General features: G+C 45.8%; 1 protein-coding gene across 1 annotated transcript; it reads left to right on the forward strand.

Annotated features, from left to right (window-relative positions):
* Positions 1-23,230: 23,230 nt before the first annotated feature.
* Positions 23,231-23,980, forward strand: LOC121836807 (the record flags this gene model as incomplete). The annotated part of the gene is made up of 1 exon (XM_042292028.1): positions 23,231-23,980. A coding segment is annotated over one exon (750 nt), but the record flags the coding sequence as incomplete, so codon positions are not given.
* Positions 23,981-26,455: the final 2,475 nt, after the last annotated feature.

The raw sequence follows: 26,455 nt of genomic DNA on the forward strand, positions 1-26,455 counted from the left end.
TACACAGAGGTCAACCGTCGTGGAAGTCGTGGAAGCCACCTCGGTGGCTCGGAGACAGGGCGCTGCCCGATGGATCGAATCGCATTATATGTGATTGCGATTAAAGGAGACACTTTTTGGGTAAAAGTTGCCATTTATCTGATAATTCTATTGCACAAGATATAGGTGGTTTAAATTGATTCTCCGAATGTAGTTCGCAAGTTATAGACACGAACATTGCGTCGTCGCTCGGCTTGGGTGCAGGCAGAGCCACAAAATGAGCTACGCTTAGAGTATCGGCACTCTGTTCCCCGATATTATTGTGGGTGCCGCCCTCTTGGTGCTTAGTACAGAAAAGACGCAACTGCCGATCATCATGATTCAAAAGTGCGACTTACTGGGCATTCAATTCGGTATTAGAAAGCCCATGTAATATTGCTTTGATCGGTCGCGAACTGTTTAAACGTTAGTAGAGGACGGAAAAAACGTTTTCAGTGGTTTTAAGTAAAGCATCAGATAGCTGGCAACCGTGATTTTAAGTCCCAAGATGGGTAAGTGTCGTTACTTTGAAGCTTGGCTTTTGTAGTGGCACTATATGAACAAGGTACATCCGTCGGCTCGTCGATTGATTGATTGAATGGTGTTTAAGGGGTGAAAACGTATTCAAGGCTATGATGTGCTAAGCCGGCTTAAAGAATGGTACAACAAGGGTCGAGAAGAAGAAAATAATGGCAGTGACTGGCGATGTAATAAATCTATGAACATGAATATTTGTGGTCTGCGGTCTACTTTGAAAAGGACGTACAATGCGGCCATGGCTAAGAAAACTAAGGCCACGATTGTGAAAAATCAGCACAATATCGTACATTATAATAACTTTGTGGTCACTGTGAGGATTCTGGGAAAGACGGCTGGTTTCTCGATCGGCCGGGTGACGGTCGTCTTGTCCGGCGGCGTGTATGCTGCTCTCCCTCGGTCGTTTTGTCTGGTTTTGTTTACCTAAGGAGAGATCGCGTGGGCCTTTCCGCCGACTCGGCCCCCTTGGAAAGCGTCTTCCTGTGTCTTCCCCATCGGAATGACCCTTCGGGAAGGGATGTTGTTTTTCTTTTGAATTTGGAGGCTTGCGGATTTTTGGGTTTCAACCTGGGGGCTCCGGAGAGGCGCCGCTGTGTCTGCAACGGGATGCACGGACGAAGTTACGGAGCTGTCGGCTGTAGTCCGTTGGCAAGTTAACGAATGTGTGTCAACGCCCTTGCCAACTACTGGACGGTGGATATCACGCGGCTCCAGCAAAACTTTGAAATGATTGGTTGATCCCAGCCCGAGAGTGAGTTGGTTAGCGCCCTCAAAGGCCCGTGACAGGGGAGCGAGAGGGACTTTCTGTCTTGGACTTGGACTAATTTAGAGGACGACGACGTTTCCTTTACTTTGCATATACTCTGTACAATAGCTCGTAACGTCTAAATAAACGGTTTAGACGAAGTCCTCCCGCATCACTTGCACTCTTCTGATCACCCACCGAACAAGGCTCATCAAACGATTGACTCCACAAGACACCGCAGGGAAGTAATCATCTATTCACCCACAAGGGACGAACCTTTACTGTCACTGACAAGGGGAGAAAAGCAGCGAGGACCTTCACTTGTCTCCCCTCCAGCGCGAGCCTCCGGTTCGGAAACGCTGCGACGTCTCGTGCACATCGAGCGCGCGTGCGGTCTCAAAGCACGGTGGAAGGCATAGAGCGCGTGCTCAAGGCCGAGCGTTTGAAAGGGACGCCATGCTGTTCTCACTCTGTCAGTGACTATAGTGACTTCGTTGAGCCTATTACACACAAGTCACTTCGTAAAGAAAAGAAACAAGAATGCAAATATTTTAAAACCAGCAGCTACCGTGACTCGTCTCGTGCTGAGTGGTGCTATGCAGAGAAGTGATAACATAACCGCTGGAAATCGCTTTTGCGGATTCAGCGACTGCATCGAATAATTATTTTCTGTACCAATATTTCTTTCTTTTGTTTTTGCTAAGGGATAGAGTCCGATGACGTCGAAACACTTTTTACCGTTTATCAGACTTGTGAAGAGGGAATGGCATACCAGGAACCTTAATAAATACTGAGGTGGTTACCGGCCAAATGAGTACCTTTAAAAGTAGGGTATATAAGGCGATGGAATGGTCAAGGGGAGAGTGACTCAAGCGTCGGGAGTGCTTCATGTTGCTTGTGTCCGTGTCCTTTATGTGCTTCGTTCCTGAAAAAAAGAAAAAGAAAACGAGTTAGAGGTGAATTCGAGAGTATTTTCTGAATTCTAGACTATTTTCTGAATCTCAATAACACGTCCGTTCTCCCGAACATGTAACTAAACTCGAGAACTACTAAAAACCTCCGCCAGTTGTTGCGTCATAAAAGGGTCTTTCGGCCACCAATCGCGTGTCGCTCGTGTGGGCAGGGCGTGCAATTGGAAGCTTGCCAGGTACATCTCGCCGCACTGACACCAGTCGTGACGTCTGACACCAGAACCTCTGCAAAAAAAAAAAAAAAAAAAGAAAAGCAGACGAACCTGCGCTCTGCATTGCGTCATACGTGTTTACAGCGAATAGCGTGTCTTTTCTTTTTAATGATATTTGAGCGGTCTCGCTGCGGCTTTACGATGATACGGCACACGCTCTGGGCTTGCCAAAGCACAATATGTCGTTTACTCCTTCAAGCTGACTCTTCCAAGCTATAATAGGCCGTCGTATCTGGACTGAGGCACTTTTGCAAGATTTTGTTTCCGAAACGATTATCTTCTGGACCCACGAAGAGACACTTGGCAAGAAAGCAATACACCAAAAGTTAACTTATTTTTGGTGTGCCCCCTTTGTGTTTTCCACCGAGATACAAAGGTTTTCCACAATGGCACACCACAGGGGTACAATGTCGGTTTCGTCCGCACACCGAAAACTTGGTATTGCAACAAAAGTATTGGGCATAAAAATAGTTTTTTTTTTCGACAGACACTCATTTTGGGACATGACTGTCTTAAAGATAAAAACAATTTCTTTCCTAGGTTCAATGTTTCTTTTTGAGGTCTTCATTTTTTTTTTTTTTTTTTTTTTGGCACCGTCTTTTAAGATTTTAGGCACAGCTACCGCCAATACCGAAGAAGGCAAAAAATGCACAATTTCCGCGCCTATCGCGCTCTGTGAGAGGTGCTTCCTTGCCCACGACAGCCAGCCGATGCTGCTAGCGCTCCACTGCAAAGTGGTGAAGCTGGACCCACGCACGACAGTGCAGAGCCGTGAAGCACGAGGCATGCGAGCCAGTGCGAGGCGGGGAAAACTGACGCGAGCGGCGATGATGGCACAGCATACCGAGACAAGTGGCCAACACGATAATGAAAGGCGCCATGAAGCGATTTTTCTCCTTTCGCTAAATGCTGCTCAGAATTACTCTCTAACGTTAATAGCCGAATAAACTTGCCTTGGTTTCTTTTCCTGAGCAATGGCAGTCTGCAAATAAATTCGAGAAATATGAGCATCGTTCATCCCCTCAACTCGGAGCAAAGAACGAGGGGGCACGTGGCCTGGTGACTATCCTATGGTCACTGAATGTTCCCAGAGTACCGAATTCCATTCAGTTCGCTTACCGGAAGTCAATCCCGCGGTAGCCAGATCTGATTGGCTGGTTTAGCCCGTGGTGGAAGTTATCAGTCGGCCATCCTGTGAATTGGCCGCCCCCCCCCCCCCTCCCCCCCCCCCTAAAAAAAAGAAAATAAAACGTTTCCGCTCTGCCACGACTACGGCGGGTACGCACAGGTTGGAGCTTTGGGTATCGGTGAGTAAGGACCGAACGAAAAGTGCGTTGATTTTCTCTAGATATTTTTTTTAAATATTAAGTAGCTGCTAATCTGGGTCGCTGAAGAAGATTGCCGGCTCGTTTGCTCGCTCCGGTAGCGCTGGTGCAGCGTTTCAAACTCTACGCCTCTGACACTAACCGCCGAATTCAGAAACCTCACTCAAACTACACTCAAACTGAAGGGCCCCTCCACTTCCTCGAGGAAGGCGCGAGGGCCGGCGCTGGCCAATCGCGAGGACGGATCCGCCGTCGCGATTGGCCAGCGCCGGCCCTTGAGCCTTCCTCGAGGAAGTGGAGGGGCCCTTCAGTTTGAGTGTAGTTTGAGTGAGGTTTCTGAATTCGGCGGTAACACTCGACTTCGATGTCTTTTGAGGCGAGTGAGAGATACGAGACAGCGAGGAGGCAAGTCACGCACCGCTCGGAACGAAGGAAACAACTTTACTAAAAACAAATCAGTGTCGCCACAGGTCAGGAACGTGAGTTGAAGAGCTCACACGAGAACCAAACGCTACACTGTACGCGCTCTACTTCGACCTCATAAGCCAGCGCCATGTTGGGGTCGCGACTCCTGTTCCGCGACTGGGTTCTGAAGCGAAGCTTGGGAGTTTCGGCACTTTGGAAACATCCAGTGACTCTACTTCCCACGTTAACCATAGCCGCGCGCTGGGTTTGGCAAAGTAAAAAAAGGCGTGCTGAGCTCCAGGCATTGTTTGAGTTCGGCTATCCTCATCACCGCAGTGGTTGGACAGGAGCCAGTACTCGAGTGTCCGCCGAGGCATAGATTGTTACGAGCCGAGATCGAGTACTCACGCAGTTCTCGTGTCCAATCCATGAGCCGCGCTACACTGTCGACAGGCGGGCGGTTTCGATCCCTCAATTACGTCATCAAGCTTTGCGAATGAAAGACTGAAAGAAAAAGTATCCTTTTACTCTCGCAATTTCACAGCGACCAAGAAGCTTCTGAATCAGTGTCAGACTGTCAGTCCTTGCGAGAATACTTGGGCCAAATGAGGACCAGTACGCCTCTGTAAAGTCATGAACATTGCAACCCGATACCGTTTTATGGAACGTTAAAGTGGTGAAGGGGGAACGATACGCACACAGGTCTCAACTCTCAATTTTGTGTGAAACGGTTCTGCGATGTTTTTTTCACATCCTCCCCCTTTTCTAACGAGAAAAGGAATCAGTAGGCTTGAGACTTGTACGATGTCATGGGTCACAATCTTTCTGATGTCACGTCGCCCTGTACGTGATTGTCGCTCGCCGCAAGCGACCCGTCGTCTAGTCCATATATGATTCTCACCTGCATCGCAACACGACCAAGAGCGAGATCGCGCGTACGTAAATCGCTCTCGCTTTGCTGACGGAAAGTACATAAACGTTCAGTCGATAGCGGAGTTGCGTGAGAGAGCAACACCACTCCCGTCGCGGCGGACGGAAAGTCGATCCGACCCCTCGACCCCTGGTGTCTCGGCCCCCCTCCCTGAGCATAAATCATAATAAGCTAAGTGGCCGGAGCGGCATCTTTCTCTTCCGTCGATACTTGGCACGGGCGGTGAAGCCTTGGCTTTGTTCCATGTTCGGATGAGGCGCAATCTTCGCGCGACATTTACGTGGCGGCACTATACGGTGCAGCTCCGTGTGAAACAGTTTTGCTCTACGTTAGCCCCGCTCTGCTCGTAAACCTTGAAGAAACTTGGCGCTCGCCAGTTGCGATAATCGCATATCGACAGTTGGAAGATATCAACGAAATTGGGGACTTGCAGCTCGAGAGCGCTGAATATTCTCCATGAACGTCTTTATATATACATATATCTTGCTAAAACCATTTCCTTACATTTGATGTTGTTTCTTCTCCTATTGCTCGCACTGCATGAAATCTGCATTTGGCCATGATGCGAACTATACGTACATATATCTGTATATATATATGTGTGTGTATAGTTCGCATCATGGCCAAATGCAGATTTCATGCAGTGCGAACAATAGGAAGAGAAAAAAGTATCAAATGTTAGGAAAAGATTTTAGCAAATAAAAAAAAAACATGTCTTTCAAATAAGAATGCCATCTGTTGTGTTAAGCAAATATAAATCGACAAGTGGAAACAGTGCGACAGCGGTTACGTCTCAGTATATTCCAGAAAACACCTCCACATTTGGACCTACAACGTCTAACGGATGGCCGATGATCGTTTTAAAATAACGGAGGAATTGGGGATGAACGTTCCGTGCGCCCATCGGTTGATGTTGATCAGTGTGCCTAAGGCGCGCGGCACGTATTTCGCCCTTGCCCCGGAACACAGAAAAATTACGTGTTCCGGCGCAAGTACACACCCTTTCTACAAGGGCGCCGCCTTCTTGAATGTCATCACTTCCAGTATAAGTGAAAACATCGTTTTGCCGCCGATACGCCAATAGAGAACATTTAAGATTTAAGCGTAACCGTCACACCTTCTCGTTTTGCAGCACCTCTATTTTTGTTACTATTTGCAAGTAGAAATTTCCTATTCTTTTTCTGTCGCCCATACTGAAGATGTCTACCAGGTGGCTGGGGATGAGTGAAACGAAAAAGGTCAATACGGACCGAACTTTTACGTTTCGGTTCGGCTGGCCATCCCAATAACATGCACGAGCTCAGAATACGGGTGAAGGAGAGAGAGGATACGCAGCGCGGCGGAGGTACTTTGGCCACAAGTGTAGTGCGGCCTCTACAGGTGCCTCCGCTGTCATGAAAATAGCGCGCGGTCCGCTCCGCGACATAGCGACGTCGGCAACGTCGATCTTTGATCGCTCAACACTGGAGCAGTCGAAGATCGTGTGTCCACCTTCATATGGATCGCGACTGTACACTCTACTACTGTATATAAAAGACCTATTCGACGAGGCAAATTTCAGCAGCTATGCTGGACTTCCTTTGGTTGCAGACCCAGATTCCTCGGGATAAGTAAATAAGTGAACCTTCATTCTATCCGCTCTCTAAGAACAATGTATCTCTGACCAAGGTATGCTTTGCTTTGCCGTGTAAACAGCCTCTGGGAATGGGCCTTTCATATCGTGGGATATTGTACGTCTTACAGCGATTGTGACATTTATAGTCTGCAAGAATAACTTGAATTCCACCTGAAATAGAGCGCAAGTGGAAGTCAATGTATTCTTGCGTATATCTTCCACCTTGGAGACTTCCCCTAAATTATTATACCCAATAGTTAAATGTCGTCTCACCATTGCAGTTGTTACGATCAAGACTGGTAGCAACTGTTAACTTACGTTTGCTGTACTGGCGACTAGCTTCCGGTTAGCTCAGTTGGTAGAGCGCTCCGCTAGTCTTGGAGGGGTCCGGGATCCATTTCCGGACCAGGCGGACATTTTTATATGCCACCAATCGCCTAGAGAGAGCGAGTTACGCTTCATTTCACGCAGCAGTCCCTTTGTATTTAAATAAGCCTTCTCCACCTTGAAGACGCCCCCTGAATCATCATATCTAATAATAATTACTGTGTCATGCCTTCATATGTCCTGGACGGCATTTACTCCGACAGGAACATCGTGAAAGAATGTGACCTGTCCTCAGTTCACGCGCCTGGAACAACCCTCTCGTTTTCTGTGCACGAATGCATCAACAGGTTTTGCTGGTCCCAGAACAAAGCAGTCTGTCGTGAATTACGGCTGCGAGCGCACGAAGAAAGCCCACGGTCTGGAGCCTTCTCCTCCGCGGCGCTGGCATCACGGAACTTCTATACCGCTCGCGCGTTTAGCCAACGGATCCCGGTTTATTATCTTTGAGTGCCGTGTTAGGAATTTCCTTTCTTATTGATGCAAGTAGCGGCTCGTCTGCGCTATAATTTTCCAACTTGACAGTTGCATATTGTGTTGACACAATGTGGCATCTGCTGCTTCTGCGCCGTAAAACCAATGAGGGGTTCGTGGTAGGGCAAATTACAAGTACATTCACCTACGCTTCGGTGGCCTTCAACTCTCGGATGACTGAATATGCAACGAAATGGAATGTCTCTTGTCTCAGGCAGTACGGACATCCATCTAAAAAAAAAAGCATCTTGAAAACAAAATTCCATTCCTTTTTTATTTTATTTTTTATTTCGAGTTTTAGGAATCCCACATTGGCCCCATCTACGATGCTACTGGCTCCTGGAGTCCGAAGTCCGGACTCCATGTCGGCTATGAACATCACGTGATACAACGTTTTGTTGACCTGAGCTGTCCTCGGAGGTCATAGCCGCCACGACCTCTTTCCGGATACTTCGGGCGAAGCGCTCAGCATAGGTGAGCGGTTCCCCGAACACAGCAAAATACCTTGACTTCGCGGTTTCTTCTCGGGGATTGACGTCGTATGAATTCCCGCCTGTCCTCAATGCAACGAGAATGACGTCGAGCTTAATTCTCTCCGAAAGCGAGGCGTACGGAACGCGGAGCCGTGAGCTATTATACTCCGTTTCACCCTTAAGCTGATAATGCGGTTGTAGCTACACGCGCTCGCCTGGCCAATAAATCGTCTCCCTTTCAGCACCTGGTCCCGCTCTTTCTTCGCGTGGGTATGGGGCGCGGACCTCGATCAGACGGCGTTAAGATAGACGCAGAATCGGTCCAACAAGCAAGCAGCATCCGCCACACTGTCAGCTCAGAAAGGTGACTGCGCTCAAAGTGTGTCGTTGCGAATTCATCGAATCCGCCGGCGGTCGGCACGCGCAAGCAGTCGCCGGTGCGGCGGCCTTCGCTGACCTTTCCTCGGCCGGGAAGTCCAACTGGCCGCGGATCTGCGTAATTCCTGGCCGGCCTCATGTTTGTTCGCTGCTATACTCTATACCCTTCGCGATAATTTCAATTATCATACCATTCACCCTTCATTTCTTTCTCGTTATCTTTCTCCCCGCCCGCCTCCGGTCGGCGAAGAACAACAAGCAAAATGCGCACATGCTCGTTTTTGTCGTTTGTTTTTTCTTGCGCGCAGGGGATCCATTTGCGCTTTTTCGGAGAGAACAACTTATACGACTTTTCCTGCAACCATTACCTCCTCCTTTTTCTTTTCCTTTTGTGGCCGCCTACATCGTGAAACGGAAAGTAGAGAGAAAAAGAAACAACAGAGGGAAGCAAACGATTGAAACTATGACGAAACGACAGAGAATGAAGGGATACCCGACACCCTCGTTTGGACTTGCGCTGGAAGCGAGAGGCGATCAGCAACAACAACAAAAAAATTGTTGAGCCCATTCATTTCAGGTGAAGATGGAGGACCAGTGAAGCTGTTATCTTGACGACAACTTTACGACAATTATACGCTATTTATACGATTTACAAATGATTGCAATCAAGACACGTAAAAGACTTCGTTGTTTAATTGTCTTTATTGAATTTTTAGTGACTAAAGTAGTCATTGCCTTATGGTCACTGTGGTAAACCGCCATTGGTTGTATTTTGAGTTCGGATACGTTATTGATAAACGGGAGGTCAATACACCTTTTGTTGTTGGTCGTTAGAATACGACCATTTTAGGTTTTACAGCGACTCGGGCTCTTCATCGGCGATGCTCATAAAGAACCCAAGTCCCTTTATCAGCATGGCGGAAGCGAAAGAAGAGAAAGTTAGATCGGCGAGTTCTGCCCTCAGCCTCGTCACAGCGCACTCTTAGCTGAGATAAGTCGGTGACCGTAGATGATAAGAAGGCATCAGGACCTCACTATCTAATAATTCCAAGGAAGGCTGAGTCAGTCGGTTTGCCCCTCTTTTTATTTATACTTGCTACGACCCATCGGAACGAAGGAGCGCCGTTTAAACGGGAGTGTTTTTGTTAACATCCATGGACGCATTTTTTTCCAGATCCTTGCACATAACAGGGGGCTTCGCTGTAAAACGCTATGGTTTAAATAAAGCGACAGTGTCAGTTTGGTTACGGCTATCGTGCTCATATTCCTCCTTATTAATTTTTCTTGAAGCTGAGCTTCATCAACCAGTGAAAAAGAAACGTCCGTGAGCAGGAGCTATTTCACAACTTGTGTAGTGTTAGGGGGGGCTCAGGCAAGACTGGTGGCGTAGCTCTCCAAACTTCATATGAAACAGTATCCACGTGTTATTCAAAAAGTTCGCGCTGCTGCCCATGCCTCCTAAAAATATCAATAATAAAATTAATAAAAAAAAACTACGCAGTTTTAAGGCTTAACACCATGGAGCGATTTTGCTGCGAACAAGCGACGAATTTTGCCCGGTGGCGTTCTCCGGGCGCGGGGCTGCTGCACCGCGCAAAGAAGCGAACGTGCCGACGGACGAAATTCGTCAGTTCCCCGCATATTAGCTTAATTGAGTCCAGAGTTTAGAGGGACTGTGTCTATTTATGTGACACTAAAAACTTTTACACCCTTATGGCTGTGAAAATGCTGATTCAGAGACTTAAAGGGAAACTGAAGCGGTTCTGTATTTGACAAAAACAACACTTGAATCGTTTTCATTTGGCCTCCAGGATCACGAATATCTTAATTATTTTCAATTAGGCGCAGTTGGCTGCAGAAAATATTTTTTTTTTTAAAGTACCCGAAGCGTGACCTCATAGACAGAGTTTTCGAAATTTTCGCTCTCGCGCGTCTTCAGCGCTTATCGGAACTATCTACGCGCACTCCTGCTGTTCTGGAAAAAAGATCAGAAAAAGACGTCACGACTCCTGTAAGTGCGAGGGAATATACCTGGCAAAGCTTGCGATGACATGCGCTGTCCACACGAGCGATACGCGCCTGGCGGCCGAAATATCTGCGCATGACGTAACGACTGGTAGGAGGGATTGTGTGTTTTCTCGCGTTTAGTTACATCTCAGGGGAAAACGAACGTAATATTCAGATTTACGGGATAAAAATACTCTATAATTCACCTCTAACTCGTTTTCTTCAAGAACCTCTTTGGCTTCCTTTTAAACCCGTGTCTACAGCCTTTCAACACCCTTATTTTGTGTAATACATTTTTTTTTGGTCTTAAGATGGATTGATATTGCACGGAGCACCCGTCATGTTTAAAGGGCGTAAAAAGGTGTTCGCCGCGCTGAGGCCCGCTTCAAACAGCTTTAGCGGTGGTTGCCTTAGCGACTCTGTGGAATAATGTTTGCCTGTATCAATAATTTTTATTTGGGTATACATTTCTTGGACTGAAGTATATGAGGGGGCTCTGAAAGTAATGCTTGCCTTTTATTTCAATAGAAGCTACAACGGATACAAACGCCGCGACATTTCTTTATAGTGCGCATTAACAGCAATAACACCCTAATTTTCGACATAGTCCCCGTCATTGGCTACTCATTTTCGGCAGCAATGCAAAAGAGCCGCGTCGGCAGAAGTCTGTACCAACGGAGGTGACCCACTGCTTCCCAGCGCACAGGACGGCATCGTTGAGAAGAAATTGTTCCCCACGCAGTCGATCTTTCATCATCCCGAAAAGATAGAAGTCAGTAAGTGACAAATCCGCACTGTACGATGAGGGCGGTAGCACAGTCCAGCCAAGATTGGTAATGTGCTGCATGGTCTTCAAATTGGTGTGGTGTCTTGCGTTATCGTGTTGCAAGAGAAAAGTATCCTTCTCCTCTGGCGTGACTCGAAATTCGGGCCTTTAGCTTAGTTAGGGTTGAGACGTGGCGTTAAGAGTTAACTGTCTCTCCAGGTTCAAAAAAACCCAGAAAGATCATCCTTGTCCCAAAAAGAGTGCACATCGCCTTAACCGCTTAGGACGCCTTTAACTTTATTCTGCGATGTCACGCTCACATGTTGCCATTGAATGAACTGCCGTTTAGGCTCAAGGTCGTGGGGGTGACACCACGTCTCGTCACCGGTAACGATGCTATCCAGGAAACTGTCACCTTTTGCCTGCTATTGGTTCAGTAGGTCCTGGGACACTTGTACACCGTGTTCTTTTTATGTGTGTATTCGGGGGACCCACATGGCGCAGGCAATATTGTAACGTTTTCAACATTTTTTCCGACGTATTGAAGCCGTAGTGCCATACAGAGTTCGCTGTTTGCATTCCGCCGATTGATGCCCGATCAGGTCGAGACGCTCTTCATTTTGCGACAGCTGTGCATGGCCATCCAGAACGCCTTTACATTATGGTTCCCCCTAAAGCACCCATGGCCTCACAGCGCGTATATCCACTGGTTGATTCCAGTAAGCGCTGGTGAATGTTAATGGATGCAATATTTTCCGCGTGCAGGAATTCACTTACGCACATCTGCCTTACACGCACGCCAATGTCAGGTGCCACTTTGAAAGACCTCCCCTGCGCTGCAATCTGTCGCACGTAAACTAGATTTACGAAATGTCGGTGAAAAGATTCAAACACTACTGCCATACTACCAACATCTACCTGTGGTGTCTTGAACCAGCATAACAAAATAGCAGGCGTTACTATCGGAGCAGTGCGTTAAATGTGGCCGGGAACAAAGCAAGATACTCAGAACCTTTGTACGATGTGCTTTTATAAAACTCCTGTTATTACCATAAAGTGAAAAACTGTGGTCACAAGCATCGGGGTTGAGGTTAGTCACTTTCTACATATGCATCATATAAAGGCTCAACTCCATGGAGCGACTATGTGGCAAAAAACTGACAAACTTCGCCGGCGGCGCGTTCGCTTTGAGCGCGGTGCAACAGTCACTCTTCTGACCACACGCTCAGAGTGAACTCCGTCGGGCGAAATTCGTCGTTTTTTTCGCTTCATGGAGTCCAGACTTAAGGCGACACACTACTCCCACCGATTTATTGGCGGGCGGATTCCCTGGTTGTAGAAGTCCTGATTTTGACTCCTGAGGGAGTGTTCCCTCGACATCCACCTCGTCACCGTCCTCGAAACACTTGTAACGGAGTGTGTTTTTAACGAGAGGATGAATGCAGAAGTCACTGGGTCCCAGGGCGGGTGAATAAGGGGGCAGAGACCGAAATTTCGTCGCTTAAAACAGCCGCATGCGTTACCAGTGCGTTGTGGTGGAGCAAACGTGCTCCCTTGGCCAGCTTCCCGCGATGCCTGACGGCCTCTCGTACTCTAGTAGGAGGTCCCTGTAACATTTCCCTCTGGTTGCGGTGACCCTTACTGGCCTAATCAGTCAGGAGTACACCATTGCGGTCCCCCCCCCCCAAAAAAAAAAAAAAAAAAACAAGAAAAGAAAAAAAAAAAACGCTAATCATCACCCTCATCGATGAAGACTCCGCCCTCACCTTTTTGTTGGCGGTATTAATACGGTTGCTTCCACCGTTTGCTTTAGTTTTTCGTATTTGGAGCGTAATAGTATACCAAACACTCATCCATAGTTATCAGACGATCAAAGAAGTCGTTGGAGTTGGAGTCTGGCAGAGCTGCAGCATCTCTGTCGCAGATTCCTTTCAGCGATGTTTTTGCATGGTCATGAGCAGTCGCGGAACACAACGGGCAGGGTCATTCATCGTGTGCTTATTATCGGACCTCAAGAAATCATCGGGCATTATAAAAATGTTTGTGACATACCGAGACTGCAGAAACGTGGGTTTGTCCCGCAACACAAACTGGGTCGATGTGGTTTTGCTTTTCCGCCAATAACACTAACTTTACGAACGCTCCTCTTAGTCGCGTTGATGATCATCTGTGAAGGAGTGCCTTTGAATTGTATACAGTATGCAAGGCGGTGGAGCAGTCAACAGGTTCATGATTACCATCTCATGCGTGATACTTTGCGTCCGCGTCCGCGTTTGCCTTTTCCTGTTCATGTGATAACTACATGCGGCGCTTGTTGCTTGTAAACTGGTTCACAACACAATCATTGCTAAGGGTAAGGATGGTAGTTGGGCTAGTTGGTTGCTCATCATGGTGTAATACGCCAAAAAACACGGACGTAAACGAAGGAAGAACCAATGACGCTGGTATCTGAGGGTGGTGCGTTTTAGACCATATCTTTGTGTTCTGCCAAGTGTGCCGGTTTTAATATGCTTAAATGCACAATCCAAATAAACTATTCAGTTGAAAGTTACTCCCCGTCCTGTCCAGTTCTTCCTTCTTTTACGTCTCTGTTTCTTGGCGTGTTACACTATCCTAAGGGCGTTTCTGTAGCACCCCTAGTGGTGTTACAGCAACAGCCTTAAGCCGTGGTCAGATTGCTAATACATTATACAAAATAAAGTCTGCAGACAGTGTCTGAGCTGTGTTTGTTTCTTGTATGACGGTCCTGTCAGATTCACCATACGAGAACGGTCTTTAGAAATCTTCGAAGTTCGAAAAAAACATGCGCTACGAACTTTCCTGAGACATGTCCTCTGACACTCCTCTCATTACGTATGCAGCGAGCATCGCGTCTCTTGTCTGATGTTTGAGCAGTGTGAACGCGGCTTTAGGATGCACCCTTAAAATAGGCAACACCCCGAGGGTATGACACCCTTAGGGGTGTAAACGTTTTAGCCTGTATAGTAACCGATTCACATCCATACGTCACCGCACTCGTCGTGTACTTCGCAAAGAAAACGAACCAGCATTACGCGAGTACTTGATAATGAAACTGCGATTAAATAATTGACCCGTCTCACCATGCGAACGGGAATCGGAAGGTCATCGTGAAAGTAATTAATCTACACGTTAGTTAGTCTCTGCATTCCACCCACTGCAGGTCGACGTCGTCGTCGCACTCTTGCGTTGTGGCGCACCCGATGACGCTGGGCTCATGCACGCGCAGCCATAGTGTTCTCCCCGCAGCAGCTGGAGGTACAAAGTCTTCCTTCGGTGGAGGAAAAAAAAAGAATCATTATGCACGTTGAATCGTCCTTCACCCGAACCTCCTAAGTGGCGTCTATTCAAACACCTTCGTTGCCGACCAAGAGTGTTAAGATAACGAGCTAATGTTCGGCTACTCGACTCCGGATGAAAAGAGAAAAAGAGCGCGCGTTCATTCCCGACCGCAAACGTTCGGGATCAAAGGCCGGTTTGCATAGGCAGCGCTGCGCTGAATCAGGACTGATTGAGCACCCCCTCAGCGCCATTGGCGACGAGATGTGTCGGCGGAGCCCTCTCATGGTTTCTATCCGTGTCGTCCCGACTATATACACTCCATTTCACATTAAGTCCGACCGCAAACGACGCTACAATTTGATAGAGTCAATCAATCAGCGCCAAAAGTGCACCGTCATGGCGCTTGTCTTCTTTGCGCGCCCTCTATCACCTGCTAAGCCAATCACGCAGAGGGGAAAAAAGCGCAAGATCACGCCGGATTCACTCTGCGTGGTTGGTTTAGCCCGTGATAGCGAACGCGCAAAGAGGATCAGTGCCGTGACGAAACACTTTTGGTTGACGCAATGGGATCGTCGCGTCGGCTGCGGTGGGACTTGATGTGAAACAGTCTGGAGACCCTTTTCATGGCAAACGCCACCATGCGGTGCTCCAGTCCTTGACGTCCCAGAGAACTTCCGGTTCATAAAAAGAATGAACAAAGCCCACCTTATCACCGCGGCTTGAAATGTCGATGAAACGTTGACCACCAATTCTCCAGGTGAACGCCAAAAGAACGAAGAAGCGCGAGATCTGTTAAAATGTTTTGAACATTCTCGTAAACCAACTTGCCTCCGCCAAGACGTTAAACTCTGCAGCCGAAGGCCCTTGTTAAATCTCCAGCTTGATTTTCCGTGTAGCATTTATGCTTATACATAAATGCTACACACACTTTATACGAACTATGGCTCTCAGATGCTTCAATGTACTCTTGCAAATTTGTTAAATACTTTTTGCAGTAGTAATGTTTCCCTTGAAAATTTGACTTTCAAAGACTTGCGTGGATATTTTTGTACATGATGCATTCTTTTCATAAAACGTTATTTGTTTTGTTTTGTTTTTCTGTTAACAATACCTTCAGCTGCTACTTGATGTGATTTTCATCTTTGTTTCTCGATGCTTGCCGTTGACCACTGTAAGGGGACCGAGGACCAGTCAAGCTGCATATCGCAGCTTTTTTCCTCGGGCCCCACCGTCAAGATTGATGGAAATAAATATATTATTATTATTCTTATTATTATTATTATTATTATTATTATTATTCTAAGCAGACGCAGACCTAACCATCAATGGCTCAGCTCTTATATTCTTAAACTAATTAAAGAAAAGGACCTTCTTTGGAAACGATGCCGGAGGTCTCCTAATAACAATGATTTGCGTAATGAGTTTCGACAAGTTAGAAATAAGGTAAACGCAGTAATTCGCTCTGCAAAGCGAAGATATTTCATATCAAAATTTGAGGAATCAAGGTTTAGCTCGGCTAAGACATGGTCGCTGATTAATCAATTTCGAGGTACTAGTGCTGAGCGCTCCATTGATGACGCCCTTGAAAGAAATTTTGGTTCACTCACATCCTCACTAGCCGACGATTTCAACAACTTCTTTGCTAAATTTTCTGGCGTGTGTAGAGACCCAGTTGATAACTCGTGCACATTGAGTGGTGCGTCTTTAAAGTCAGCTTTCCTTCCCTCTTTAAATGAGATTGATCTCCATTCTATGCTGTTTAGTTTTAAAGCAAGCAAGTCCCCTGGTGCTGATGGCATTCGCGCATATGATCTGCAGAGAAATTTCACACGAATTAAGGATGTTCTTCTAGTCATGCTTAATAGCTTTATTACTTTTGCCAACATACCTGATGGCCTAAAGGTTGCCATCGTTAGACCCCTCTTCAAAGGAGGCGCCCGATCGAAAATCGAGAATTATCGCCCTATTTCTTTATTATCAATTTTAGGCCAAATTATCGAGAAACACCTTTCAGTCGATGTATAGATTTTTGGATACAAATGAAATCTTCTCACCCACTCAGTACGGTTTCATTGCTGGAAAAGGCACGCAGCCAGCCCTTGACGATTTTTCTGATAACTTATATTCCACATTTGAAAATAATATGTTCGCATGCGCGCTTTTTCTTGACGTGTCTAAGGCCTTTGACGCTGTCAACCACCAACTGCTCCTAAGGAAATTACATCGCCTGGGTTTTCGTGGACCTTTTTATTCCTTACTAGAAAACTTCCTTTCTCACCGTTCTCAACTGGTGTCAATCGGTGGCTTTAAGAGTTCTCTTCTTTCTCTTAAGGCGGGGGTGCCTCAAGGTTCAGTGTTATCACCTCTACTTTTCAACATTTTTGTTAATGACATGGCTAGTGTCGTCAGTGGATGCACGCTCCACCAATACGCCGACGATACCCTTCTTGTGTCGCGTCATATTAATTTCCATGACTCTTTCAAAACACTTGAAGAGAATGCTACCCATATAATGGACTGGTTTGCTGAAAACATGATGGACATTAATAAGTCTAAAACAAAGCTAGTTTATTTTCGTAATCCTCTCAAAAGCCACCCTACTAATGTAAAGTTTATTCTTCACCGATCTAAATGTGATCCATGTACATGTATACCTATTGAGTCGGTTAATCATGTTAAATACTTAGGTGTTTATTTTGATTTTGATATGTCGTGGAACACACATATTTCATACTTATGTAGCAAAATACGAGCTGTATCTTGCATGCTTTACAACACTAAAGTCTTTATACCAGTTGGTGTAAGGCTGTTGATAGCTCACGCACTTGCTTACAGTGTCATTCGGTACGGCGTAACCGTTTTTGGAAATTGTTCTGGTCGCTTGCAAACCAAAGTTGATACCTTACTGAGAGGAATACTCAGTAGCGTTGCATATAATACACCTTTGTCAACAACTGGGGATATTTTCAAAGCTCTCCAATTGCCAAACCTCCGTTCACTGTATATTCAAACTGTTATATTACGCAACTTTTGGAATAAGGATTTCAAAACACCATCACTTCCGTCTCGCTCATTGCGATGCACCCCTCGTTTCAAGGTGCCACGTTGTGGGACCCGTTATGGTAAATGCACGCGCGATTATTATGTTCCGAGTTTATTCAACGCTCTGCCGGACTCAATCCTGGACATCACCTCACTGAAAGCATTGAAGAAGGAACTGAAATGTGTTGACTTGGATAGTACTTAGTGCAAGCCAAGTACCAGTGTGTGCATAGTGAATTTGCAGGGCTATTATTTTTTTCTCTTGCCCCTTCTTCTTCAATGATTCTGATGACATTTCTATGTCTCCTGGCATTTTTTTTTACACTCACTGCTCCTGTATGCCTCTTGAATATGTAAACACAACAAAGTACTTAGGCATTTTCTTTGATAGCGATTTATTGTGGAATTCACACCTCAGCTACATAGCCAAAAAGTTAAGGAGTGTATCTTGTATGTTATATACTACAAAAATGTTTTTACCGCTGTCTGTCCGAAAAATGATAGTCAATGCCTTAGCCTACGGCCTGTTGCGTTACGGAATTACTATATATGCGAATCGTTCCATGCTCTGGTATCACAAAATAGATAGCATCTTAAAAAGTATTTTAAAAAGCGTAGCGTACACCTCTTTTGATCTGCCAAGTAAAGAGTTGTTTTCTTCGTTGTGTCTCCAGCGTTTTTCAGCACTTTATAAAAGATGTGTAATTGACAAACACTATTGGCACAGCCCTTCCAAACGCTCCGTGTTCTGCAGCGGAACTTAAGGGAAAGTGAACGATTTTTCATTCCTCGTGTATACACAAAATATGGAAAACGTATGCGCTCCTTCTATGTCCCTGAACTTTTCGATACATTGTCAGAGTCATTCTTGGAACACAGGTCAAAGCGTCAGTTGAAAAAACAACTAAAAACAATTTGCTAAATATCCTGCTTCTGAACATGTCCTTTTTGTGCATCTCGTGTTTTTTTTCTTTTTTTTTGCTTTCACACTTCCCAGTTCTTGAATAGAAGAGTTTTTGGGGTCAAAGAGTGTATTCCGTGGCCATCCGTTCTTAATCCCCTTTGGTGTATTTATTGTGGTGTATGATTACATGTCAGTAATTTTTTTTAAGAGTTATTTATGCATAGTTCTTGGAATTGTTCTTTTTTAAGTGTTTTGTTTGTTTTTTGTAATCAAGCGTCAGAATTTGATTTTCTTCACGCCGCTGCTGGGTCCAGTCGTACAAGCCTCTTTTGGCTTTCGACGGACCCGCATTCTTGTATGTTGTTATGAAATACGTGAAATAAAAAAAATTATTATTATTATTATTATTATTATTTATGCTTTCTAGCACTGCTGACGTGAGCAAGCACGACAGGCTTGCCAAGGCAGGAGCGACCGGAAGTCGCTTGGGACGCAAGCGGCAGTTGATGCTTGTAAACAGCTAAAGGGTCGTATAGAGTCACAAAATAAGCTGCAGTAAATGCACTCCGCCATCTTGGTACTTACAATTATTGTGACCAGTTATCCGAAAACTGTTCCTGAAATAATAAGAAGCGATTGCCCCCCCCCCCCCCCCCCCCCCCCCCCCTCACAAATCGTTAAAGCTCTCCACGACCGAGAAAGACGACATCGTCTGAGCGTCATGGCAGACTCTGATATTTCTGTTTTCGCTAAATATTACTTAGGGCCGGTTGCACCAACGTCGCTTAGCGCAAAGCGGAGCTTAGCCGGGAACTTAAGCTTAATTTCGGTTTCGTTCGGTTGCACCAAACTCGCTTATCGCTAAACCTAGCACTAAACTACGCTTAACTTAAGCGCTCAACATTGGGCGCTTTGCTTCTGGTTGTTTCTTAATCCTGGATTAAAAACATGGCGGCTGGTTTGTCACGGTCGACGCGGTGGACGAAATTGGTTGTGCAAAGTGTTTTAGGCTACATCAGCGTGAAAGTCTCGACAAAATGACTTTCGATTGTGACAAGGATGCAAAATATTGTCGCGTGAAGTGTTTATGGACCCCTGTTCTCAAGTTGGCTCTCCACTTTCAGGGCGTGTTAGCCCTAACCGAGAAACGTACGGAGCTGTGGGGCTCACGTCTGTATTCCCGTTGGTTCTTCTGTCAACGAGCTTATTCGTATGTACTTACTAATTTTCGCATAGCTGTAACGTATTGTTATTTACCACCTTGTTTATTTACACTTGCAGCGCGTATCCTTCAATCTGATCAGCGCGTTGAATAGTGGCAGTACATGATCTCGGCGATCAGCTGATTGTCGACACCTCTGCCGTTTGCATTAGATTGCGGCGCTTTTAAGTAATAAAACAGCGAAAATTCAATTTCTTTCGTTTTCTGAGTTTTGCGACAATCTTCAGTGAATTTTCCTTATCTCGCGAGTAGAATCTTGGCTCCAGAAAACTGTATCGTTCCATAACTGTAACTTTTTTGGTGATCGCATTTTTTTTTATACTTTGCTTTATATCTTTCATTCGTTTCCCGAGAACGAGATACTGTTGTTTCCGAGTTGTGCTCTGTGATGGTGTTTTTCCTTTACTTTTGTCGTTTGTTGTCATTGTGACGATGGTTGAGACTATATACCGGAACACGTTTTCAATAAAATTCAGTTGAAAGTTGCGCCTTGTTGTGTCCTTCGTAACTTTTTTGGTGGTCGCGATTTTTTAGGAATATTTTGCTTTATATCTTTCATTCGTGGCGACGACAAATCGTAACGACTACTATGTTAGATTCGTTCATTGCTGTATCGGGGCAGGCTGGGGCAGGTGATGCGAAGAGACGACCGTTCTTATCGGCGCGATGTGATGTACTAGTGGGAGTTTTTTTTTTTTCTGAACTCGACAGTGTGAAACTGAAGTCCGTTTGAGGCTGCAGCGGATGTTCAACGACGGTACAGTGCAGTTCTGTCACCTTGCTGAAAGCAACGAGTACCGTCAATGCAAGGTCTCGTGACCTGACCTCTCGACGACTTCTATTCGACGATTTCCGGGCATTTTCGCAGCTGCCGTGGCGAGTTCGTCACTGTTTTGAACTTTATCGGTCTCAGGCTTGACTTGGTTTTAGTAGTCATCTTACCTGCCTACTTATATCCATGATGTTTTGTCTTCAGCGATGTAGTGAGTAGAGTGTCCTTCTCGGGTTCGGTGAGTTTTGGGGCCCCCGATGGCTCCTTCGCCTCAAAATGTGAGCACGAAAACTACTACCACTCTCAAAATATCCTGTTATCAACCGATATTAAACACACACTCACAGATGTAAAGAGCATTCGTGTTTATTTGAAGCTTTGACTTCTGTTATTGAAAGTTAAACGAAAACATGATTGAATTTGGAGACCTTTAATTTGTTACTCACCGAAGAAATACAGCGAAAAGCAGACGCCGACGACTACTACGGCAGTTTTTCTTTTTTTTTTTTTTGTTGTTTACATCACGTGATTCCTCTCCGCCAATCGTATTCGTCGCTCTGAGCGTTCCCTAGTTTGCTCTATTTGTCCCTAGATTCCCTACGCAAATCCAGCGTTTAGCTAGGGGCGCGTCTGTAAAGCCGGCTTAACCTTGGTGCAACCGGAATTTAAACCCGTGCTTACCTAAGCTCGGTTTAGGGCGCTAAGCCGGCTTAGGAAAGTGCCGCTTTGGGTTAAGGTAAGCGGCGTTGGTGCAACCGGCCCTTAGAAACATTCCACACCGTTAATAAATGAATAAATTAAAATTAACTGTTGGGCTAGTTGGTTAAACATCTTAATTACAAAAGCGCAAAGGACAAGAACAGACAAGAAAAAAAAAAAAAAACTGAATAAAACTGCCTTTGTTTATCCTCTCAACTCGGAGCCAGAACAAGCGGCCACGCGGCCTGATGCCCATCCTGTGCCGCCTACGCTAATCATAGCCGCACGCTGGGGACGGCGAAGTAGAAAATCCGTGTGCAGACCTGGGCCGGTTTGCTCATCTTGCGGCTGCGGCTGCGGCCGCGGCCAAGAGGGATTTTTACGCCACGTGACCAGCTCCATGGGGACAAGGAAGTACCTAGCGTCCCTGCCTAATGGCGGAGAGATCCGCATCGCTTCAAGCACAAAAGCCTAATGTCGCTCGCAGAAACTGATTGGAGGGACTTTCAACTGGAATCTAATTGACCGCCCCGTTATACTGTAGGAGCGGCAGGTAAAGTTACGGCCAGGGAGGGTAAATAGGAGCCAAAATAAAGAAAAAAACCACACGAGGTAAAAGCGGTAGCAGCATATTTATGTACCTCCGCCGGCGCCGGCGCCTCGCGCGTTCTGCTATGGTCGATTAGCCAAGCCCTTGGTTTCTTTGATGCCCCAGGTTGATCAGCTTCAACGCGACCTGCTTAGCGGACCAATAACGCTAGAAGAGGTTCGATGTTCGGTAGATCATCTACCAAACTCTAAAACACCAGGACCTGATGGACTCCCATCCGAGTTTTATAAAAAGTACAAAGAGCAGCTATGCCCTTTTCTACTCGAGGTCTTCTTGGAGGCTTATGAAGTGGGAGCCTTGCCGCCTACATTTTATAACAGCCACACGGTCCTGATTCCAAAAAGTAAAGATCCAGATAAGCTCATTCACGCTGAAAGCTACCGGCCAATTACTTTATGCAATGTAGACTATAAGATTTTTGCAAAAATTCTGACCAAAAGACTTCAGTTTGTTACGTCCAGTCTCGTTGGGGATCACCAGACCTGCGGAATTAAGCGGCGATGCATACAAACCAACATACACGTGGCACGTGCAGTAATAGAAACCTGCGTTTTGCATGCTGGACAAGTTGCCATGGTGCAAGTAGACTTGGCGAAGGCGTTCGACCGGGTCTCCCACGCTTTCCTCTTCAATATTCTTCGTCATGTAAACCCAGGATCCACAATCTTGAAGGGCATTGAGATGTGTTACCGCAACTGTGCCACGAGGCTTATAATCAATGGATCGCTTTCAAGTCCGATTCGACTAGAATCATCGGTCAAACAAGGATGCCCCTTATCCCCTCTTTTATTTTCTCTATATCTGGAACCTTTGTGCTTAAGCGTGCTCAGAAACCCTACCGTGGAAGGTTATCATTTCTACTCCACAGAGGTTAAGGTGTTAGCATACGCCGACGATATTGCCTTTCTTTGCGCTGATAAGCGAAGCATAGACAATGTCTTCACTTTAGCTCAAAACTTCTGTGATGCTACCGGTGCTCTTATCAATAAGACGAAATGTGTTGGCTTCTGGTGCGGGCAATGGGCCACAACACCCTCAGAATATGCTGGCATATCGTGGACTTGCGTCGCTCCCCAGTACTTAGGTGTGCCCCTCAATTGTATTCGGAACAATGGCCACTACTGGACAGAACGAGTGGCAAAGATCAAAAGTCAAGCTAACATTATGAAAACAAATCAGTGGTCCGTCTTTGGGCGAGCAAAAGCGTGTAATATTTTTCTTGCAGCGAAACTTTGGTATGTTCTTCAGGTTATTTGCTGTGCCAGAACCCACATTCAAAAGTTTCACAGGGTTTTTGCTACTTTCGTGTGGAACTCCACCTGGGAACCTATGCGACGAGACAATCTTTTTCGCCCTGTTGATGTCGGTGGTCTCGGACTATTACACATCTTTTTAAAACAAATAATAACTCGTTTTCTATTCTTCAGAACAACATCACATCACTTCCTTCGTACTTACCTACAGTCAGAACTCTCAGATGCTTTACCTTATTTGGTGGTTTCATCGGTATCGGGGGGAACATCACGTCCCTTGGGATTCCTCAGAGAAGTAGTAAGCGCAATAGAGTTTCTAAGAGCCCGTTTTTCTTTGGAATATTTATTTACAATATCACGCAAAGCATTATATGCCGATCTTCTTGACATAACTTTTCCTGTACCTTTGTATCGAAGTGTATTCAACCATGGACCAGGACAAGATGTTCTTACGCGTGTCCGAAAATTGCGCGTCTCACCTACCGCGAAGTCATTTTTCTTTAAACTTCACACTTCAACGTTGCCCGTGCAACCCTGGCTTCGCGAACGAGGAATTTTTGTACCCTGGTCAGTGAATTGCCGTCTTCGTAACCAACCAGAAACTATAGAACATTGTTTTATTTTCTGCACTGATGCCTACCTCTTCTGGGACGTCCTACAGAGAACACTGAAAAAAGATTTGGACGTCAACGCCTACACAATCCGGTTTTTACCTTTAAAACCCAACGATAGTTTTCCTTATGATTTGTTCACGCTCATGGGTTTGCATAGTCTCTGGAAGACGAGAATGATCGACAGAAACGCCGATCCACCCCGGACTACAAAATCAAACTTCATAGAAACTGTATCTCACGTGAGAAATGTGTTAGATCATCTTAAGGATCGCCGAGACTGGTATGCTCTCATTGATCGATGTCTCCATCTTCCTGATTTTTAGTTATGTCATTTATTTTGAATCCTTTCTTCGTTTCCCGAGCGTAAACAGATAATATTTTGATGTGATCAAGAACCGTTTAATTGTTTGTATTGTCATTCTTATAAGTAATAACTTTGTCGAACCGTATGTTTGCCGTTTGTCCTGTCACCTTTCCATGCAATAAATACAAAAAAAAAGTTCTGCTATGGTCGAGAGGTTAAAGCGCCGGTACTTGTCGTCGCGGCGTGGAAGTTCCGGGTTCAAATCGCACTAGGGACTTCTTTTTTTTTTTTTTTTTTTGTATTTTGCGCGTGTCTTATTTTTTAACTGTGATCCTTTTTAGAAAATCATCCACTTGCACTACTGCGCCTTACACGGTTTTTACTGTTAGTCCCACCTGTTCAATCGAAACACCGGGAAGAAAAAAAAAAAAGGATCAACGCAAGTTAACGCGCTAATACAATCATTTCATAATGTTCATTAAAAGGAAACCAAGATAACAGCATCGCTATCGCTTTCACACTAACGGAGCCGAAACAAGCATCCTTTCCTCAGCAACTAGTTTTATGTGTTTTTAAATATACAACGCTCTTGCGACGATTCCTTTCAATAACAAGAGACGCCTATTTAGGACTAATAAAAACTGCTGTTGTGACAATTAAAAAAGAAAAACAAGCAAAAAAAAAAAAAGAAAAAAGGCTAGCAACTGTGGCTACACTGATTGAGCGAAATCCTACAGGCAAGGCAGCAAGTCAAACGTCTGAGAAAGTAGTAAAACCGAAATAAAAGCGATCATACTTTTACTTGCATGGAATGTGATAAAAAGTATATTTATACTCTTTACATTTTGATGTGGCAATCGTTTTGTAATATTACCACATTACTTGTTGAATTTTAGTTAGATTAGCGGACGATCACGACCGAACGCAAAAATGAATCAGGTGTCGACATCGCAAACCCTCTCTCTAATGCGAACACCTAAAATGACTTTGGAACAACAAATGGAATTCATTATAATTAATTCCATTTATGATCCAAAATCATTTTAGGTCTCTCACTCTAATGCAAACTCCTAAAATGACTTGGGATCAACAAATTGAATGAAATGATTGTATTAGCGCGTTAACTTGCGTTCATCTTTTTTTTTTCTTCCCGGTGTTTCGATTGAACAGGTGGGACTAGCAGTAAAACCGTGTAAGGCGCAGTAGTGCAAGTGGATGATTTCCTAAAAAGGATCACAGCTAAAAAGTACGACGCTCACAAAATACAAAAAAAAAAAAAAAGTCCCTAGCACGATTTGAACCCGGAACTTTCACGCCGCGACGACAAGTACCGGCGCTTAAACCTCTCGACCAGAGCTGCAGGGGCAAAGCACCGGTGCCGGCGGAGGTAGATAAATATACTGCTACCGCTTTTATCTCCTGTGGTTTCTTCTTTATTTTGGCTCCTATGTGCCCTCCCTGGCCGTAACTTTACCTGCCGCTCCTACAGTATAAAGGGGCGGTCAACTGGATTCCAGATGAAAGTCCCTGCAATCAGTTTCTGCGAGCGAAATTAGGCTTTTCTGCTTGAAGCAGCCGCCTCAGTGGCTCCGAGGCGAGAGCGCCGGCCTACGGAACCCCAGGTGGCGGGTTCGAATCCCGACCGAGGTGCCCGCAATATGACGGAGGCTTATTGCGGAGAAGGCGCCGTGTAACCGAGCTTTCGGTTGCACGTCAAAAGATCCCCAGGTGGTCGAAATTAATCCTCAGTCCTCCGCTGGGGCGTGCCAGATGCCCGTCGTAGGTTTGGCACGTAAAGCCCCCAAATTTGACTTTGACTTTGTCTGCTTGAAGCGATACGGATCTCTCCGCCATTAGGCAGGGACGCTAGGTACTTCCTTGTCCCCATGGAGCTGGTCACGTGACGTAAAAATCCCTCCTGGCCGCAGCTGCGACCGCAGCCGCAAGATGAGCAAACCGGCCCAGGGATCCTGGGTTCAGTCCCCACCCCTGCCCGTTTCGATCTGGATGAGCATCGTACCGGCGTGAGGTTGTGAACCACTACTGCGTGATGCACGTTAAAAATCCAGGTTAGCGGTTGTACCGCACTGGCTAAATTGCTCATCTACAGCGAGTGACTCGCGGCAACTTTGAAGTGGCTGATCAACTACACGCTGTATAAATATGCACACAACCCCAATTATTTTTAGGAAATGCGTGCTGAGCTTCACGTATAGTTAGAGTTCGGCTCTTCTCATCACCGCAGGGGTTGGACACGAGCCACAACCCGAGTGTCTGCAGAGGCATTGATTGTTACGAGCCGAGGTCGGGTGCTCACGCGGTATCGTGTCCAATCCATGAGCCGCGCTCTGCTGTTGTAAGGCGGGTGGTTTCGACCCCACAATTACGTCATCAAGCCTTGCGAAGGAAAGACTGAAAGAAATATTCCCATTTTATCCTCGCAATTCGACCACGACAAACAAGCTTCTGAATTAGTGGCGGTCTGTGCAAGTGT

The sequence above is a fragment of the Ixodes scapularis genome, unplaced genomic scaffold, assembly GCF_016920785.2.
Source record: "Ixodes scapularis isolate PalLabHiFi unplaced genomic scaffold, ASM1692078v2 PGA_scaffold2__306_contigs__length_199485367, whole genome shotgun sequence".
In the NCBI taxonomy this organism is placed as follows: domain Eukaryota; kingdom Metazoa; phylum Arthropoda; class Arachnida; order Ixodida; family Ixodidae; genus Ixodes; species Ixodes scapularis.